A 21,121-nucleotide genomic window follows, 5' to 3' on the forward strand; every position below is an offset into this window, starting at 1 on the left:
ACCCTTTCAGATGTGTTTATTCTGTGGCAGTGACAACACAACTATTTTTACATTGGCTGGGGCTACATACATTGTAAGTCTACATTGCTGTTGGGATTCTCACCCCATTGCCAGGACAAACCCTAAATCTGCCCAGCATGTTGCAAAATCCATTTGAATCATTAGAAAACCGTAGCATAGCAGCATTCCAGATTTGCTTTGGTTGGAGGCAAATCTCCCACTGGTAGCAGGGGCTGTCTTGCTTAAACCCTTGCGGAATTATGAGTAAAATTATTGTGCAGCAGTCATTACTGTTGCAAAAAACATTTCAAAGAACTTCACAAAACAAGTTATTCTTGGAGTGCAGTGAGTGTACAGGCAGCATGTGACTGAGCAATTATAATTTAAAAGAGCTGTGTGTGTTCTCCTTGGGTAATTATGTGTTTGCGGTGGCGACTTTCCTGGCTCTGAATCTTTGATTCAACTCATCTCTCTTTGAAAACTCCTGAATTAAAAATTGGCTCCAAAAATGTGAGAGAGGAACCACAGGAAGTACTGGAGGAAACTGAATGCTTGATTGACAATGATTAAAACATTTCCTTTAAAGAAAGGATGAATGAGGCTGCTCTGCTGTAACATTGCAGAATTTTATAAATTAAAGTCTCAGCATTGCACAGCATTGTAAACATCAATTTATAAAAATTATTTTCAGCCAAGAAAAGTTATTTTCAGAACAGAGAATCTGTCTTGAACTGCCTTAAACAAAGATATGTCTGAAGGCTCATCTCTTATTACACCAGTCTTTGAGTTAACTCTGGGTTATGTGCTTGTTCCATTTTTGTCTCTTTTTTGAAAGCTTACTGTACTAAGGCTCTCTTTCCAGCCTCTGAACTTAAAATAACATCTAAGTAAGTCACAGTAAATTCAATGTCTGCATTTCAGATTTCCAACATCTGCAGTATTTTGCTCTTATTTGAGACAGAAATGGATTTTCTTCCATTCATTCACTGACATGATGAAAATTGTGTGTTTAGCATATCTGTCACATCCTAAAGTGTCCCTTCTGAAAGAATTGTAATGTCACATTTATTTGATGCAGTTGTGCAATTTTATTAACCTCTTTACAAAACGGCAGCCACCATTGATGTGCATTAAATGTTAACCAAACTTGACACAGGAGTTAAATCCTGCTGTTTTAAGTGTAAATACTTAAAGACATGATTATTGTTAATTACTGCCAATTAACTTCACTGGTACTGAACATTGACCATTAGAAATGTGGAGTCTCGTTCTGTCAGGTATTAATGATTTGAATACTGCACCACTGAAAAGAGACAGATGCGCGCAAAGGCTTTTGTCCTGCGCTCATCCGGACAAATACAAGAATACTAAATATCAAACAACCACAATGATTTATGCTACACAAGAGAAGGACACTGACTGCCAATGAGATGTGGAGGTGCCAGTATTTGACTGGGATGGACAAAGTCAGAAGTCACATGACATCAGGTTCAAGTCCAGCAGGTTTATTTGAAATCACAAGCTTTCAGGGCACTGCTCCTTTGACAGGTGAGGGAAGCACACAGACACAAAATGTAGACCATTCAGCCCATTGAGTGTCCTCTGCCATTCAGTGTGATCATGATAATCCTCAATTCCACTTCCCTGCCTTTTCCCCGATACTCATTGATTCCCTCACCGATTAAAAATCTGCTGATTTCAGCATTAAATATTCTTAATGAGACAACCTTGACAGCTCTCTGTGGTAAAGAAATTCCACACATTCACTACCTTTTGAGAGAAGAAATTCCTCCTCATCTCTGTTTCAAAGGGGTGACCCCTTATTCTGAGATCCCCTATTCTAGTCCTCGACCTTTCTAACCTCTCCACATTAACTTGGTCAAGTCCTCCAACAATGTTGTGTATTTCAATAACGTCACTTCTCTTTCTTCTAAACACCACAAATACAAATTAAACCTATTCAACTTCTCCTCATAAGAAAATCGCTCCATACCAGTGATCAAGTCAACCTGATCTGAGCTGCCTCTAATGCCATTATATCTGTTTTTGAATAAGGAGTCCAAAAATATTCAGAGTATTCTTGGACTGATCTAGCTAGTACTCCCAAATCCCCGTGCTGCAGATTTCTGCAGTCTTTCTATTTAAATAATATTCAGCTCCACTATTCTTCTGCCAGAGTGCATAACTCACATTTCCCACGTTATGATCCATCTGCCAAGATTTTGCTCACTCACTGAACCTGCCTTTATCCCTCTGTTAATTCATTGTATCATTCTAACCACTCGTTTTACCACCGATTTTAAAGTCATCTGCAAACTTGATGTTGTACTCACTCCTACTAATTTGTACTTACATCAGCATTTTATTTCTCAGCCCTTCAAGCTGACTAGTTAGCCTGACTAATTAGTTGTCCTGTTCACTCAGAGCCCAAATATCACATTTCCTCCAAAGGATCCGTTATCAACTTACACTTTCTGTGAATGGACAGGTAAAACTATTTTGATCTGATAGTGCAGAAGGAAAGCTAACAGCAAATAGCATGCCACATCAAAATCTAATTTCAGGTCAACACAAAACCTGAGTTTAAGCCACTTTGAATGTTTGCATGACTGTCAATGATGGAAGGGAAGGCTGGGTAGGGAGTTTAAAAAGAAGCCACTTAGCTATCGTCAATTTTAGTCCCCTTAGAAGTTGAAAGTTCCAACCAATGAAACATGAGATTCAGTTTAAATTGGAAGAGTTAAGATATAATATCAGTATCCTGTACATAGTAAGTATGTGGAATAGTCTATTCAGGGAGGAAGCATGAATGTCAGATCTTGTTAATTAAGAGAGGTGATCAGGTCTAATGAAAGACTTGAACAACAAGTAAACTGCCTAATGGATACAACTCACTGATCTTGTATTGGTTCTTATGTTTCTAAAGGCATTGAGACATGTTGCTGTGAGGATAATTATACATGGCATCTTCAAGAGACCATAGTTGTTGAAATTTGTTTTATTCTTTATTCTTTAATGGGATGTGAGCAAAACCAGCTTCAGCTGCATTTCCTGTATCTATCCCTAAATGCCTTTAAACCTAAGTAACCAGTTCAGAGGGTATTTAGTCCAATTCAGGTATAAAACTATTCAATAAGCTATTTTATACTTAACACATTTTTAAATATTATTCTACAGTCATTAGCAGCACAATCACAAGTGATGTGGAAATAAGAGAGAGAGAAAGAGAGATAAACTAACCATGAATTTTTAAAAAGCTCTTTAGAGTCAGAATAAATGCCGATAATCTAAGGCAATTTGTTATACTTTGGTTCATAGAAGGAGGAAATCCAGATACAGTAATTAGCAGTTGTTTAGCTCAGCTCAAACATTTTTGCCAATCATACGGAAATTACCAAAGGAAGTAATTAGGAAGAAAATAAATACTTAGAAAGTAATAGACAGATCAGAGATCATCAAGAGCTTCTACCAGGCAAGTTATGTTGGAATTACTTAGCAACCATTTTAGATAAAAGGTCATCTGTTACACAAGTGACTAATGTAGCCTTTTAGGGGAAATTTATGAAATGCTGTGTTGCAAATTGATTGAGAATATTACACCCCATGGCCCTTCTGACTGCATCAGTGTACATACAGTAGGGGTTGGGGGTGGGGCGGGGAGTGCAGTGACTGGATTGGTGGGATTAACTAAGAGGTTGGCTGGCACCAGTGTTGCTGGTTGAAGTTTTTTATAAATTAATAATTAAAATTACACTCAGCTGGTGCCATTGTTCTCACTCTTTCTACACCATCATTGCAACACTGCATGTCAGGAACAAACACATTGCCCTAGTTTCCAATGCTGATAAGGCATCAATTTAGTTCCCCTCCAAACCACATACTATCGCTCCTTCACGGTCACTGAAATTCTGGAAATTCTGGAAATCCCTTCCTAACAGCTTTGTGGGCATTCCCACACCCCATGGAGGGCAACAGTTCAAAAGGCTTTTCAAGGTCAGTCAGGGATGGGTAATAATGCTGGATTAGGCAGCAACACCTACATCCCCTGACAAATTTTAAAAATGGAATGATTCAACTCTTACAATATGTGTTGTTTGTGACCTATAACAAAAATAGGTCAATTGCCAGTGAAAAGGTTCCATATATCCCATAAAAACCGAAAGAACTGCAGATGATGTAAATCAGAAACAAAAACAGAAATTGCTGGAAAAGCTAAGCATGTCTGGCAGCATCTGTGGAGAGAAATCGGAGTTAACGTTTTGGGTTGAGTGACCCTTCCTCAGAATCTGTTCCCTCACAAAATGGAAATTGCATGTTTGTAGAGTTAAAGTAGGGGGGTGGATCTGGGTGGGATGCTCTTCAGTTTGAACGCAGTGGACGGATTGCTGTAGGGATTCTATGATTACAGTTTGCATACATATTTAGTGCCTTTTTAAACTTAATTGTAACTGAGCAGTTCTTCAAGGAGGAACAACTTAAAAATGACAAGCTTAATAAATAAGATAAATGGAAAATTACTACGTAGAGCATATCTAAGAGCAGGTGGTTTATATTTAAAGCGATTTCTGTCTACTTTGACCTTAGCCCTTCTTCATAGTTCTATTTTCAATGCAAGATTATGACAGTCATCATTTTAAAGGATGGTACAGTAAAACTAAATGGTCACTAAACGGTTCAGTTTACTTCCTCCACAATGAAACATTTTAAGTACAGGTTGTAATTATCTAATCTTAAAGATGCAATTCATGCAACTGCAAGTTTAAAGATGACAGAAATGAAACAGAAAATAAATTTTTCTGGAAGAAAATGCACCAGACAAATTACACCTCTAAAAGTCTTCATGCTTTGATCTAATGGTTAAACTCTGCATTATTCTGTCCATTAGGAATTCTGTAAAAATCTCTCCATTTCGATCTGCTTCAAATTGCAACTCACTGTTTATTTGACAATGTGCAGCTCATATTAAAAATTTAAACTTTGATCAGTTGAAAAATAGTCATGATTCTATCCGTGTGGAGGTTATCAATGTATCATAGGGGCCAACCAAAAATCGCTTTTGCTTATTTTTCAATTCCTTATCAGTCGTTGATATAACAACACTGCTATTTTCTGTTTTCTATGGAGTCTAAATCACAGTTTACAATCTGATTTCCAATGCTTCTTAGCAAACTCCTGTCATTTGAATTCAATGGAGAAACTGGGTAGATGACTCCATGAATTTCTATACTGACAAAAAGGCATTGATTGCTCCCTCTAAGAGCAATTGATCTAAATCCACTCCCCTAACGTTTCTCTGTAACCTACAAATACTTTCCCCTCAGGTGCTTCACCAATTCCCTATTAGAAGTGCTGCAGTACAGATCTAATACAGATTGGTGACTTACAAATTCCACCAGTTTATTTTAATACTTGGACTTTCATTGGCTGATATTATTTCAAAAAGAAAAAGCACTGACTTAAAATCGCAGCAATCAGTCAATCACATAAGTTAATTAAATTTCATGAAACTAATGTGCAATAAATAAAATTGTCTGAACTGTAGTTAACACTGTTAATCAACAGACTTAATCCACCCAGCTAAGCATGAAGAAACTCTCATCCTCTATGTAGATTTACACCTCTGCAGTAAGTTTTACATTTTGGAGATGAATGATATCAAGTTTAGAAACAATGAAGTCAGAACCAGAAGTAAATAAATAAAGTTAAAAATCACACAAAACCAGGTTATAGTCCAACAGGTTTATTTGGAAGCTCTAGCTTTCGGAGCGCCGCTCCTTCATCAGGTGGTTGTGGAGGACACAATTGTGTCCGAAAGCTAGTGCTTCCAATTAAACCTGTTGCACTATAGCCTGGTGTTGTGTGATTTTTAACTTTGTACACCCCAGTCCAACACCAGCATCTCCAAATAATAAATAAACAAAGATTTTTGCCAGCAAATACTGAAATGGTAATTAAGAGGGATTACTGCTAGTTAACAGACTAATTAAGTCTAATCTAGCCTCACTAATATGCAGCTCCCTAACCTACCTGTGTGGAGTTTGCACGTTCTCCCCGTGTCTGCGTGGGTTTCCTCCAGGTGCTCCGGTTTCCTCCCACAGTCCAAAGATGTGCAGGTCAGGTGAATTGGCCATGTTAAATTGCCCGTAGTGTTAGGTTAGGGGTATGGGTGAGTTGCGCTTCGGCGGGTGGTGTGGACTTGTTGGGCCGAAGGGCCTGTTTCCACACTGTAAGTAATCTAATCTAATCTAATCTACCACTTACCATAGAAATTAGACATCGACAATTCCTGACATGGAAGTCTGAGCAGACATCTGGCTTATGTTTGCGCCTTTATGCCATCATTTCAGATACCTGGCAACATTTCAGGGCACGCTTCTTGGCACTCCATGTTCACGGCACATTTCCTAAACACTTACACTGTGCTCCTGCACTTCTATGCTGCACCTCAGAGTGCAGTAACAACTTCATTTGACTGCTGCAAGTACACTTTGACCCACAGGGACAGGCTCCCACCTTATGGATTGAACCAGGGTGTAGCTCAAGGCTGTTGGCTTGCTCTCTCAGTGGATGCCTCAAACCATCCTTGCCTTGCCTTGCATTTCTGTACTTTGCCCCCTCAGCGAGAGCAGCCAGGTACACAGTACTTCTGCATTGCCTTGTCATTTGGTACAGGTACAAAGCTAGGAGTCATAGAGTCGTAGAGATGTACAGCATGGAAACAGACTCTTCGGTCTAACCCTCCATGCTGACCAGATATCCAAACACAATCTAGTCCCACCTTCCAGCACCCGGCCCATATCCCTCCAAACCCTTCCTATTCATATACCCATCCAAATGCCTCTTAAATGTTGCAATTGTACCAGCCACCACCACTTCCTCTGGTAGCTCATTCCATACACGTATCACGCTCTGTGTGAAAAAGATGCCCTGTAGATCTCTTTTATATCTTTCCACTCTCACCCTAAACCTATGCCCTCTAGTTCTGGACTTCCCGATCCCAGGGAAAAGACTGAGCCTATTTACCCTATCCATGCCCCTCATAATTTTGTAAACCTCTATAAGGTTACCCCTCAGCCTCCGACGCTCCAGGGAAAACAGTCCCAGCCTGTTCAGCTTCTCCCTATAGCTCAAATCCTGTCCGAGGTCATCATTCAAGTCAAGACACTTGGGAGTTTCCATGCAGGCAGATGTAGACGAGCCAGTACATTGGCTTCTGCTGCTCTGCCATGCCCTTCGAGGTCGTGCAGTGCAGATCAAGTAAGAGGTAACACTGGCAGCAGCCATCTTGGCTCTCTCTGCCCTATTGTGAGCAGTCTTTTCCTGGAATGAGAGAAAGGGAGGCATTAAAGGAGATGGCAGTTGATACTATCGCTACAGGTGTGGGAAAGGTGGTGTCGTGTTCTGAAGGAGGAGTCAGCACAAAGAGCATGTAGAGCTGTAAAGGGTCTGGGAGGGTCATACTGAGTGAGACGCAATGTTGCATGCAATAACGAAATGGTAGAGCACGAGCTTTTGTGGGGTTTGAATGAAACTGTGGAGATAGGGTACATGTGAGGTAGCAGAGAGAAGATGGTGGTCCTTAGCAGAGAAGGTCATTGCTCTTCTTCATATACCGTTCCGCATTCCTCCACATGGCTGAGACTTCATTCACCTGGGTAACAACCTCAGACCAGGCTGCCATGGTCTGGTGTCATAGCCTCCTCTGGCAGTCCTGAGAGAAGAGGACACTTCCCCTTCTGCATATCCCTGTCCTCTAGGTGCCTACTCACAAAATGGGGCACCAATTTCCCCTTCCCTCCCACATCTAGGCCAAATGTTAGGAATGGTGCAGGGCAGCCTCTTAAAGATGGGGTTGGTGCCAGGAATCCTGGGGTAACTGGGAACTGGCAGGTTTATCTGACTTTAGCAAGTGATAGAATGGGCTATCAGATAACTAGGTCACCATTAAGGCGTGGTCGGTAACTGATGACAGCCGCTTGGTAAGATGGCAAGAGAAAACTTGCTCAGCATTTCAGAGAAGAGCCCTCCATGAAACTCCATTAGACTGATATTTTACCAAAATACAAGAAGATTCAGCTGTAAGTGCAGGCTGTGAGCACTGGGGAGATTTAAAAGAGGGGAGTCAATACACCTCCTCACCAGATTTTAAGAAATGCCACAATCAATACCACCTCCTTTTCATGCAGTACTGCACTAAAAATGCGTTTTCCTCTTCCAGTCTTTGATTTTGTCACAATTATCAAGATTGGTGTCCTTATTTTCTTAACCTTTACGCCAGTGGGAACGTTTTTCTAACCACCCTAATTAATCACCTCATATGGGTAGCACTGGTTAATACTGCTGCCTCAGTGCTAGGGACCTCGGTTCGATTCCACCCTTGGTCTACTGTTTATGTGGAGTTTGCACTTTCTCTGTGTCTTTATGGCTTTCCTTTCACGGTCCAAAAATGTGCAAGTTAGTTGGATTGGCCTGAGAAAATGCTGGGTTACAAAGATGGGGTGGGTCTGGGTGGAATGTTCTTAGGAGGTTCAATGTGGACATAATGAGCTAAATTGTCTGCTCCCACACTGTATATCAAATTCCCTCTCAGTATTTTCTGTAAGAAGGACCCCAGCTTTTCCAATCGATTCACATAATTGAAGTCCTCAGTGTATAGTCACGCTTTTGGAATTACGCCCTTTTTTAAAGTGGTTTGTCTGCTACAATTCATTGTTTGTGTTTGTTGTTATATTTGTAGTTAAGGAGGCACCTTCCCTTGCGTACTTAGCACCTGCAGTTACAATTGGCACAGAGCTCATCTGAATTCATATCCTATCAGGGGCAATTGTACATTAGGTCTTATTAACTCAGATTCAGAGTAATTGCTGGCAGCAAGAATTCTTGCTCACTTCTAGTGCATGCTAAACATTGACAGGCCCCGGGCCAAGATTTCCCAACATGAGATGGTAATGAATGAGATTCTTCACTTTAGTAAGCAGCATTTATTCCACCTGAGTAGCAGGGCAGGAGCAAGATGGTCATTCTACAGCTTGTTTCACCAGTGTTACTATAGAGAATGCAAACTGTTAACAGGGATTGGTGAGCTTCATGGGCACTTCATTGGCCCAGGAAGTGATAACTCTGAAGATAGGCCGTTGACAAACATTCTGGATAGGCACTTGTGTTGACTTGAATTCCTTTGAAAGACTGAGTTGCTTCCTTGCAAAAGTGGTGATAAATCCTTTTGTTTTTGAAAAAAAAAGGACCTACACACCATCCTACGCCAAGAGACGTGTAGCTGTAGAATTGCAGCTCCCTGGCTTGTGGTTGCTTTTCTCACTGATTCCCTCCTCTCCACTCTTGGAAGGTTTTGGATCTTTGAAATTTCTTAAAAACAAGGGCCCCTTCCAGTTGTTCAACTTAATCCTCCCAAGATGGGGGAGGAGTAGGACTCCTGAGTCAGAGCTCAGCCATTCCGTCCATTTCTTTTCTTTATTTCTCTCTCGTTTCACCTTTTTATTTTAATCTCCCATCCCTGGGCGGCATCAAACTCCCAACCTCAGCCTGGACTTAAGAACATAAGAACTAGGAGCAGGTGGAGGCCATCTGGCCTTTCGAGCCTGCTCCGCTATTCAATAAGATCATGGCTGAAGTTTTCATGGCCTCAGCTCCACTTACCCGCCCTCTCACTATAACCCTTAATTCCTTTACTGTTCAAAAAATTATCCATCACTTACTGAGGAAGACTCAACTACTTCACTGGGCAGGGAATTCCACAGATTCACAAACCTCTGGGTGAAGAAGTTTCTTCTCGATTTAATCCTAAACCAGTTCCCCCTAATTTTGAGGCTATGCCCTCTTGTCCTTGTTTCACCTGCCAGCAGAAACATCCTATCTATTTCTATCTTATCTATTCCCTTCATAATTTTATATGTTTCCATAAGATACCCATGCCCCCCCCCACCCCACCCCCCGCCATTCTTCTAAATTCCAATGAATACAACCCCAGTCTATTCAGTGTCTCTCATAAGCCAACCCCCTCAACCTAGTGAACCTCCTCCAGTGTTAGTACATCCTTTCTCAAGTAAGGAGTCCAAAACTGCACGCAGTACTCCAGGTGTGGCCTCACCAACACCCTCTACAGCTGCAACATAACCTTTCTACTTTTAAACTCAATTCCTTTAGCAAGGAAGGACAAAACTCCATTTGCCTTCCTATTTACCTGTTGCACCTGCAAACCAACCTCCTGTGATCATGCACAAGGACACCCAGGTCCCTCTGCCTCACCGTGTGCTGCAATTTCTTACCATTCGAGTAACAGCCCTTTTTACTGTTAATCCTACCAAAATGGATGACTTCATATTCATTAACGTTGTATTCCATCTGCCAGACCTTTGTCCACTCACTTAAACTATCTATGTCCCTCTGCAAAGTCACAGTCCTCTGCACACTTTGCTCTAGTACTCATCTTAGTGTCATTCGCAAACTTTGATACATCTCAGGTGGCCCCCAACTCCAAATCATTTCTGTAAACGGTGAATAATTGCGCTCCCAATACTGATCCCTGAGGCACACCACTAGTCACTGACTGCCAACCAGAACGACACTAATTTATTCACACTCTTTGCTTCCTGTTCGTTAACCAATCCTCTATCCATGCTAGTACATTGCCCATAATGCCTTGCACCTTTATTACATGCAACAGCCTTTTGTGCAGCACCTTATAGAATGACTCGACCCCTGACACTCCCAGCCTCATGGTGAAGCCCAGCACAGTCTGGATTGGAAGGGCAGTTATTCCGAATTCTTATTTCTTTCCTTTTCTACAATTGTACAAGTTGTTTCAGTCATTTAACTAACATGAACACCAAAACCAAACAGAATAAATCAAACCCAACCAATTAGCATGCTTTGCACCTCGCAATCATTAGTATTTAAAGACAATAATCATTAGGTGACTCCTCACAATCGACAAGTAAGTACTAATGAAGTACTACATGTTAAGCCTTATCAAAAGCTCAGCACCAGAGAAGTGAGCGCATCTGCCTTCAATATTTTGGATGTGCACGTCACTAGCAAGACAAGCATTTACTGTTCATCGTGAGACACCAGCTTTGATATAACTGAATGTCTAGTAGTGACAAGGCCATGAATGAGCTGAAATGAGGGAGAAATGAGTAACTTAATGGAGGTGGCAGCAGTTAACAGTCTTAGGCAAAGAGGTGAGTAGCTTGGAATCTCAACTCAGTGACACATAGGACTCAGAAACTGTGAACAGGCCAGATCAGCCTCAGACATGTCATGGATGACAGACTGACTGACAGAAATACAGGACCAAAGACAATAGTTTCAGTCTCTCCAAAATGGTGCAGTGGTAGAGCCCTTACCTCTGAGCCAGAAGACCTGGGTTTTAAGTCACACCTGCCACAGACATGTGTGTGTGTGTCTACATGTCAGTTGAGGCATTCAAAGGACATTGGATGACAATTTGAAAAAAACGTAACATGCAAAGGTATAGGGAAAAAGCAGGAGGTTACCACTCCGTTCACTTAATGAGCCAGTGAAGACACAATGGGCTGAAGGACCTCCCTCTGCACTGTGACACTTCTGTGAATTAATGAGGGGATATTTTCCCTCATCCAAAGTTGGATATTAGACTAATTGCAAGACACTGAAGATGGTGAGACAGAGCTGGATGTCAGCAGCACAAAGGTGGCAACCAGCATTGTGCTTTCAGAGGATGTTGAACAGAGGCAGAAATAGGAAGGGAACAGTTTGATCTTTGAGTTACTACAGATGTAACAGAGGAGCAAGATAAGCTGTTGCATGTGATCCTTTTCACTATGAGAGAATAGATAGGAATGGAATGGAGCCAGTTGTAGTTTCTCCCAACTGGACAGGAGAGGCGATTTGAAGAATGCATGATTTAATATAGATATTGCAACTTATAATGGGCCTAGTCACGCTATTACCAACTTAATGTTTAATCCTCACTAAATCCGCACCATTACTGTACTATTGACACCACGTTTCTCTTTGTTTTGATGTCCTCAACCAAAGAACACGAACTGCATCTATCTCATTTTCTAGACGGCTATATTATTTCACTTGTCAGTGAAGTTGTAATTCACACAAATTAAAAACGCAGGGAAATAAAGATAAGGGACACAGTGTAATGCAGAGAGGCTACCTCACATTCCAGGGATCGATTTGCAGCAAGCATAGTTCGTGAGTGATGGGGAGCTTCACATGTTTTGTTCCGAGCAGGGGTAGCTTATCATCATCCCCGGCTGACATACAGTCCTTTGCAAAACAATGGCAAGCTATCAGAAGCTGCTCTCTGCTCAGTCACTAAACTGACTTCAGATAAGGGAGAATGGTAAGGTTTGGATTTGCAAAGCATTTGCTGTGATACATTCAGGGTTAAGATAACATTAGTCCTTCAGTAATGGGAAATTTATTTCGAACCAGTTACTGGCACTATCGGCGCTGTGGTTTTATTACCTAATCAGCAATGCTGTGTGTGTGTGTATTCCTCAGGTATTGAAACTACTTCAAACATCATGTTTTTCTCTCCCTTCTCATCAATTCCACTTCACTGTGGCTAAGGAACTCTCTCCTTTTTAGCTTCAATCCTGATATTTTAAAACTGCAGAAATGTTAGTATTCTGTATAGAAATTGGTATACAGGATCGAGTCCTAATTATGCCATGCAGAATGCCCCACCGAGATATCAGGTTTTCAAAGGCCTTGCAAATGTTAGCACAATTTAAGAGTTTAAAACAAGTGTTAAAATAAAACAAAAGAAATCCACAGATGCTGAAAATCGGAAACAAAAACAGAAATAGCTGGAGAAACTCAGTAAGTCTGGCAGCCTTTGTGGAGGGAAAGCGGAGTTAACGTTTCGAGTCCACTGACTCTCTCTGCCAGACCTGGTGAATTTCTCCAGCAATTTTCGGATTCATGTCAAATGTTAATGGAGAGGGGTCTCCGCCAGTGAACGGCAAGACACCGCGGACAGGGGCTGGGCACGGATTGCCCACTTGTACTGGAGAGACCAGGGAATCTCACCAACCCCCAGGCTCCATCACGCTTCTCAAAAGTATTCTCTGCAATTACTTCTTCCAAAGGCTCTCTGGGGTGAACTCGTTCAGAATGACGGGGATTTTCTTGTGAGAGCATTCCCCCCCACGGTCCTCCGTTCACAGGAATGTTCAGCAGAAACTCCGGCGTGCTGGGGCTCTATTCGTTCCCAGTCGAATTTGTGACTTAAAGCACCAGCAATCAACCCATCTCCTGACCCCAATCTCTTAAGCATGTGCTCTGGATTAAAATCGGCTCACTAGCACTTCACGTTAAAACCAAGAGCTCACTTTAGGATCAGTCTGTGCTTATTTTTCACTGATGTACCCCCGCCCCGCACCACACCACTCCTTTTGAATAGCAATACTCACATCGTTTTTATCTGCTACTTTCACACGGAAATTTTTGGCAAGCCCAGGGCTGGGCTGTAGCGCTAACAGACAGAGCAGGGTAGCGGCAAGCGCCCTTGGTAAACTTCCCTTCCAACTTCCACAGTGACCCATCGTCCGACTGTCCTCCCGTGGCGATCAGAGGGCGGTGTACAAAGGGTCAGAGCTAGACTTGACCGAGCTTGAATGCAGAGTCAAAGTAGGAGCAGCGAGCTGGGGAAAAGAAACTTTTTGTGTGTCTGTGTGGTGAGATATTCACGCCTCTCCTCCACCCACCGACTGCCTTTACCCTAAATATTAGCCAGATATATTTAGATTTCAGCAAACGTGTCCTCTGACAGTCTGCCCGCGCACACTTGACTACAATAAACTGTCCTTAACTGGGAACTGTAGCTCTGGGACCCCAGCTCCCCTCCAGCTGTTTAGAATGGAACAGCTGACCCGTGTTCATTAAAAAAAACCCCACAACAATAAAGCAGCCGGCATATGGGAATAGTGGAAGGATTTTGACAGGGTATAAATTTCAATCCGACATAAAAAGGGATAAATGAGGCATATCCCAACGTGCATTTTATTGCGATAAAACAAATCAAAACAGAACGTTTAGGAGAGGATTTAAGGCGGTAGGTTGATCGAAACAAGAGTTTAAAATGAGATCAGTGTTTGAAGACAGTGCCAAGTGCACTTCCAGGTGCCTAACTGTTGCCATACGTAAATGTCCGACATCTTAACTAACAGACCACCGGATCCTCTAGTGTAAACTGGCAAGGGTCATTTCCCAGAAATCATCTCCCAGCACCACATATCCCCACTGTTTATCTTCATGGAGCGACTAATTAATTGCCAAGAACAGATTTATTTGCTAATTCAAGTGGATCCATGGACCTGGTGAAAAGAGGTTTTTGTGTCAACCTAATTCTGGTTTCGCACATGGTCTAACTGCAGTTTAGAATTCTTAATCCTGATGTGGCCATGAACTCTGGTAAGCACTTTACCCTTGGACGTACTTGAAAAGAGCAGTGTAACCCATGCAAAGTCATCTTCTAAAACTGTACTGTGCATATCAACATTCTAAGCATTTGCTGAACTGGCAGTTTTACTGCAGGGAAACCCTAGTTGGAGGATGCTCTGGATGTCACAGAGAGTGAAATGATGTTCTGCATCCAAATTTAAACTGGCTAGGGTAATTACCAAGAAATATTGTCCCACCACCACATCCCACAACCTAACTCTTGCCAATTGTTGTGCCTATGCAGATTCAAAAGCACCATCAATCAATGTGTAAACGGCAATAAAACTGTCATCCAATGCCTGAGGAAATAAATACATTAATCTAGTGCCTTTGTTACTGTTTTAAGAAAGATCAAAATGAATCTGAATTTGCTTTTGAAATGTTAGGTGCAGCTGCAAAATTGTGTTTATTGCTATGTTGCAAGGTAGGAGACTAGCTCAGATGTTACTACGTCTGTACTTTCTACACACTAAAGTCAGAGTGACCTGCTGATTGTCTGGACACTTATCCAGTGAGAAGGGCACGGGTCAAATGAATGGCACTGAGTTTATGGGATATTCTGATTGCACTTGGTAGGCAAGCAAGCAATGACTATTCCGTCACTACTTTTTATTTCAAAATATACTTTATTCACAAAAATCATCTGTAAGTGCATAAAAATGTTCTAAATCATATCTGTATAGTCTTTGCAGAGTGCAAAACAACAACAAAACATTGGAATTTTGACATTTGTCAGAGCTTCTCTACAGTTGCAAAAAACAGTCAAAAATCACACAGCACTGCGGGTTATAGTAATTTTTGACCTTGTCCAACCCAGTCCAATACCGACACTTCCACGACAAAAAACAAAGGCTTTTTCTACTTACGCAGGTAACTATGTTTATTTTTGAGGTATTATTCCATCACGTTATTGATCTAAGCTTATCAATAGTGGAATGACATTGAAAGATTAGAAGGCAAGTATCTGCCCTACACTAATAGTCACTGTGTTACTCTGGCCAGCTCAGTTAAGTCTATCATCAGTGATAGAGTTGTTCAAAACCATGAGGCATCTGGGCAGAGCCCAACTGGTTTAACGACCTGAGAAAACCAATTTACAGTAATTGGCAAATGGACCAGACATGACAGGAAGAAAAACATTTTTACCCTGTGTGTGATTAGGATCAGGAATGTGTATCCTGAGATTATGGTGGAGATAATTAGTGTTGAGTAATTATTTTAGGAGAAAAGATTTGCAGGACTGTAGAGAAAGTGCAGGGAAGTGATATTAGTTGAGTTTCTCTTTTTGCAAGCCAGTACAAACACATTGGGCTGAGTGGCCTCCTGTAATTTAACCATTCTATAATTCTATGCTTTTGTAATGATGACCTTCCCAAAACATTGATAGTTGTAAAGTCAGTTATGGAGATGGTATTAAAGGTTAAGGAGAAACAGCTGTGATTTTTCAGTTTGGATGATATTTCCAGGCACTTATGTGATGTAAATGCTACTTTTTAGACGAGATGTGGATTTTCCCCAGCTGCTACTATTGGCTGTCAACAACTGCTTCACTATAAAAGGAATTATGAATAGAGCTGTATTGTCAGCAGATGAATGCACTTCTGACTATGTTGTCCAAGAGGAGAAGGGCACTCTTAAAATAATCAAAGATGTTCATTATCCTGAAACACTCTTGCAGTAATGCTGTTGGATTACAACTAGCAGTCTTGGTTAAAGAATCACAACCATTTTCCTTTGTGACAATCATAATCCTTATCAATGGAGGTATTTCCTTTGACACTCAATGCTTTCAATTTTCCTCAGGTTTCTCATACTGATGTTGCCTTACTGTTGAAGGAAGCCATGTACCATGAATGAATAAAATGAAAGCTTCTTCAAGGTTTTTGCTATTAAAATGCCATAGGTTATAGGGTAATATGATATATTTGTTTGCAATAAGGAATCGTGGGAAAAGTAGGTTGAAATATGCTTGTTTGCAACAGTTGAAAGGTCCAGAATGGGCTGGGGGTCATAGGTACAAGATTAAATGCAAGCAATTTAGAACAAAGAGCAAGAGAGAATTCATTCCAGAGACAGTTGTGAAGGTGGGGAATTCACTTCAATGTTTGTGGTTAAGGCAGAAACTATGTCAACATTCAAGATTTGATTGGAAAGGTAAGTGAATGAAAGAGATATGGGAACAGGGTGAGGAAATGTGAATAGAACTATTTGCTTGCATGAAGGGTAAACAATGACTTGAATCTGTTTTGTCTCCAATGATCTACTTCTATGTTCTATCTCCTACTTACTTTTATATATGATCTTTAAATCTTACATCTGTGCCTGGATCAAGGTTGAAAGACTAAGTGATTACTGTTTTGACAGACTGAGAAATAGTATTTATTAAGGCAATTCAATGGAAGGAGTCATAACACCAATGATAATGAAAATGATAACACCATTGAGGATTGAGAGGATGATCAGATAGAATGGGCTGGCTAAGATTCATCGTCTTTCCATGGAAAAGATATACTTTTACCATTGTACACTTGGATAGAAGTCAGTGTTTTAACTACACAATGATCTCTAGCTCTTGTCTGTAACATATTGACCCAGTGATGGTGAAGGTAGAGCAGTAAACCCATATTTCATGGTGCTTGGCAAACAACTACATTTTACTGCCAAATCCTTTTGTAAGACAGGAGAAAGTGAGGACTGCAGATGCTGGAGATCAGAGTCGAAAAGTGTGGAGCTGGAAAAACACAGCCGGTCAGGCAGCATCTGTGGAGCAGGAGAATCAATGTTTTGGGCATAAGCCCTTTATCACCCTATCTTTAAACAAGCATGCTCCCCTCAAAAGAAAGCTATTTAATCCCTTGCATATCCCTAGCTACTACAGTTTGTACTCTGGCCTTTGCTATTTACTTGGATGTAGTGATACTAAAGTATCTTATATTTAGCAGCGCACTGGCACTGACCAATGACTAAATAATTGATATCTAGGGTTATACTGATTCTCTTGTGATGCTGAATTCAATATTCTTAATCAATGCACATGATTTTAGTCTCTTCAACAGTGAATTGAGAAAACAGTTTATAAGATTAGACTGATAAGAAATTATTTAATTTATTTCACAGTGGACAAGCACAAAGAGCAACTTAAAATCAAATTCTTTTAATCCCAACAGTACAACTAGTCTTCACATTTATATATTATGCTTTCTTACTTAGTAGTTTGTTTTATATGGGTAAAATAATTCTTAATTCCCTACCCTGTTTTCCTGAACTTTACAAAAGATCAAATCACAATTTTCATCTTTTCAAAACCACCTGACATGCTGGCCTTTGATTGACCTGACTCTTTCACTGTGTTATTGTTTACAGCTATCAGCAACTAAAGCTATAGTGTCTTCCAAATGTCACTATTGTGAGGTGTTTATCATTTGCCAAAACAGGCTGGTGCTTCACTTCTGTCAAAGAAGAGTCTCTGGGCCCCGAAATATTAACTCTGCTTTCACTCTATACCTGCTGCCAGAATTGTCCCAGCAATTTCCATTTTAGTTTCTTATTTCCAGCACTTGCAGTTCTTTGTTTTGCCAGGGTGGCACAGTGGCTCAGTGGTTAGCACTGCTGCCTCACAGCACCAAGGATCTGGATTTGATTCAACTCTTGGACAATTGTCTGTGTGGAGTTTGCACATTCTCCCTGTGTCTGAGTGGGCTTCCTCTGGGTGCTCTGATTTCTTCCCACAGTCCAAAGATGTGCAGTTTAGATGGCTTGGCCATGCTAAATTGCCCATAGAATCCAGGGGCGTGCAGACTAGGTGCATTAGACATGGGGAATGCAGGTTCCTAGAGATAGGAGAGTGGGTCTCGGTGGGATACTGTGTGGAGGGTCGGTGTTGTCTTGCTGGGCTGAATAGCCTGCTTCTACACTGTAGAGATCCTGTGTTATTTTCTGTCACTGGGACAAAAATGCTAAAGCTTATATTTCTTATGTTACACCAGTGGTGACTTTTCAAAGGTGTTTCTTTGCCTGAGAAGTGCTTTGGAATGTCCTACAATTATGAAAGCTGCTTGATAAAGCAAGTTTTTATTTCATTCTTTATTTAACCAGAATTTTAAGCATTCATAATGTCAGTACAAACTTTATGAACCTGAAAATACCTTGTTGTAAAAGCACAACTTTTAAAACTTACTTTTGTTTTCTAATTTTTTGTGTAAAGAAAAGTCAAAAATTCAAAATGTCGCAGTAAATATTTTGTTGAATCAAAACAATTATGGTCATCACATGTTCATTTTGAATGTGTGTTCTCCAGTGAAGAACTGAACCACAGAGGCGTCAGTTCCCAATTTATGCTGAGTTGGTTAATTGCAGTCGAGACTGTGTTTGAGAAAGTACAGATGACCTCCATACTTGATTCTTGTTGAGAATCCTCTGCCAGAATGTGCATTGATTTAAGTAGAATCTGACTCACTTATAGAGCCATAGTCATCGAGTTATACAGCAAGGAAACAGTCCCTTCGGTCCAACCAGCCCATGCTGAACTAAACCAGTCCCACCTAACCAGCTCCAGGTCCATAACCCTACAAGCCTTTCCTAAGCATGTACTTAACAAAGTGTCTTTTAAACATTGTAACTGCACACACATTCACCACTTCCTCAGGAAGTTCATTGCACATGTGAACCACCCTCTGTGTAAAACATTTGCTCCTCATGTCTTTTTTAAATCTCTCTCTTCTTACCTTAAAAATGTGCCCCCTAGTCTTGAAATACCCCATACTACCCTCCTACGCTCCACTTCTAAAACTGATTCCCACCAATTAATAAAGTAAACTCTTCTTTTTACTGGCCAGGCTCACCCTTAAAGATTAATCTACTGTGTAAACTATTAGGCACTTTACAACCTTTAGGTCTTAGTATTGACTTATGTAAGTTCAGAAACTGACCACATTCTTGTTTACTACTTCACCCAATAGGATGGCATGGTGGCTCAATGGTTAGTATTACTGCCCCGCAGCACAAGAGATCTGGGTTCAACTCTAGCCTTGGGTCACTGTCCATGTGACGCTTGCATGTATGCCCTGTGCCTGTGCGGGTTTCCTCCCCCAGTTAGTTGGATTGGCCATGTGAAATCATCCATAGTATCCAGAGATGTGTGGATTAGCCATGGGAAATGCAGGGTTACAAGGATGGGGCAGGTCTTGTGGAATGTTCTTCAGAGGGTCATTGTGGACTTGACGGGCTGAATGGCCTGCTTCCACACTGTAGAGATTCTTTAAAATAGCGAGCTATAAATGGCAGTCAAGCTCCCCTTCATCAGTGGACAAGAGCAGCTTAATATCTTATACTGAATTTTTTTTTGTCAATCTATCTTGTGGTTCCAAAAGGAAGAGTCAACAGGGTAGGGAATCTCATCTTCTAAATGGAAAAAAGTGTCATTGATTATTTTCTTGTGTGAGTGGTAATTTTGCAGATCCTGGAGAGTAGATGGCTACATAAATATTATCCTGTGATCATTGTAGCCCTATCCTACAATTTTTCCTTTCCCTTTCACTGTCACTTCTGCTCCTTTTGATATAACTACTTGTTAGATTAAGGTTTAATAGTGAGTGGATTGCCTACAGCTGCCTCAGTTTGGGGCCATTTTCAGAGGTGAGCTTAGTTGGTGAGTGGTGATGCATTCTCATCTGGTATTCAGCCTGGAATTTTGGTAACAGTTCTCCCAATCCTTCCCACAACTTAAGCCCATTGCTGTCAGGAAGATACATAGAATGTTCACACAAATTATTGAAGAGCGACTGAATAGTGACCAGCATGAAAATTGACTGGTTTTATCAGTCTTATCAAGGTGCAGTTAAAGCCGCGGCTGTTTTTTTAGATGAAACCAGTCAAATCAATACAGCTGGAATGAGATCGATCACTCTGACCTGTACATTCATCAACTGAGCCATTGGATGTTGACTTTTGCCCACGTTAATTGTGGATTTCAATCACAGTGCAAGTCTATATTTGAAATTGAAAGCAGTGCTGTTTGGCTGACTTCAAATATTCCATATGATTAATTGTAAAGAATTCAAAGCAGGTGCAAGTGCTTTTACTGTGAACCAGTGATTTATGGAGAAAAGTTCAACTGCAACAAACACTTGAAACAAGGGATTCAACTACATCACCATGAAATGCGTATGGTTTTGTGCTCAACAGTTAATGCATTTGATCACAGCTTCAAAGAAAGCTGGCAACTGCCAGGCTCAAAAGAAGTGAACTCACCACTGGAATGGTAACCCTTAAAATCTGATCTTGCGTATTCTTCAGTGGAGAATGCATTTAAATTGAACAGGTTGCATGACTAAGTCATCCAGCCAATGAATGTTGCTTGAGTGTGCCTGAATGCTAGTTTGCAGAATGATTTGTAATAATGCTCACATTCCACAACCCACTGAAGCTCCAGGGCTAGACTTTTCTTAACTCTTTGGATACCATATTCTTCTTTTGTGACAGGCTTGGGTATAGATGTGTTAGATGGCAATTAATTCATTCCCCATCTCCTGCTCATTAGGGGCCTGCATCATATGGGTGCTAAAAGCCATCAACTGAGGTTACTCCTTGGGAGATTCGGCTGTGAAAATGTATAGCTTTCTCTTTCTTGTCATGGGGTGCAAATTGTAGGGAGGAGGGT

The 21,121-nt window shown here is 41.0% G+C and overlaps 1 protein-coding gene across 2 annotated transcripts in view; it reads right to left on the reverse strand.

Moving 5' to 3' along the window:
• wfdc1 (WAP four-disulfide core domain 1) overlaps positions 1-20,817 on the reverse strand; it is a 49,697-nt gene extending 28,880 nt beyond the window's left edge. Inside the window, exon 1 of one of the 2 annotated variants that reach the window (XM_087995746.1) lies at positions 20,713-20,817. In XM_087995746.1, coding sequence (XP_087851872.1) covers positions 20,713-20,769 — 57 coding nt within the window. In that variant the 5' untranslated portion in view covers positions 20,770-20,817. Of the gene's footprint in view, positions 1-13,433; positions 13,790-20,712 lie in introns of those variants that run through there. The other variant, XM_043706647.2, reaches the window with a different exon arrangement.
• Between the last annotated feature and the right edge of the window lie 304 nt (positions 20,818-21,121).

The sequence above is a fragment of the Chiloscyllium plagiosum genome, unplaced genomic scaffold (assembly GCF_037043375.1).
Source record: "Chiloscyllium plagiosum isolate Xiang-an unplaced genomic scaffold, Cpla_swu_hap1 HiC_scaffold_17, whole genome shotgun sequence".
Classification (NCBI taxonomy): domain Eukaryota; kingdom Metazoa; phylum Chordata; class Chondrichthyes; order Orectolobiformes; family Hemiscylliidae; genus Chiloscyllium; species Chiloscyllium plagiosum.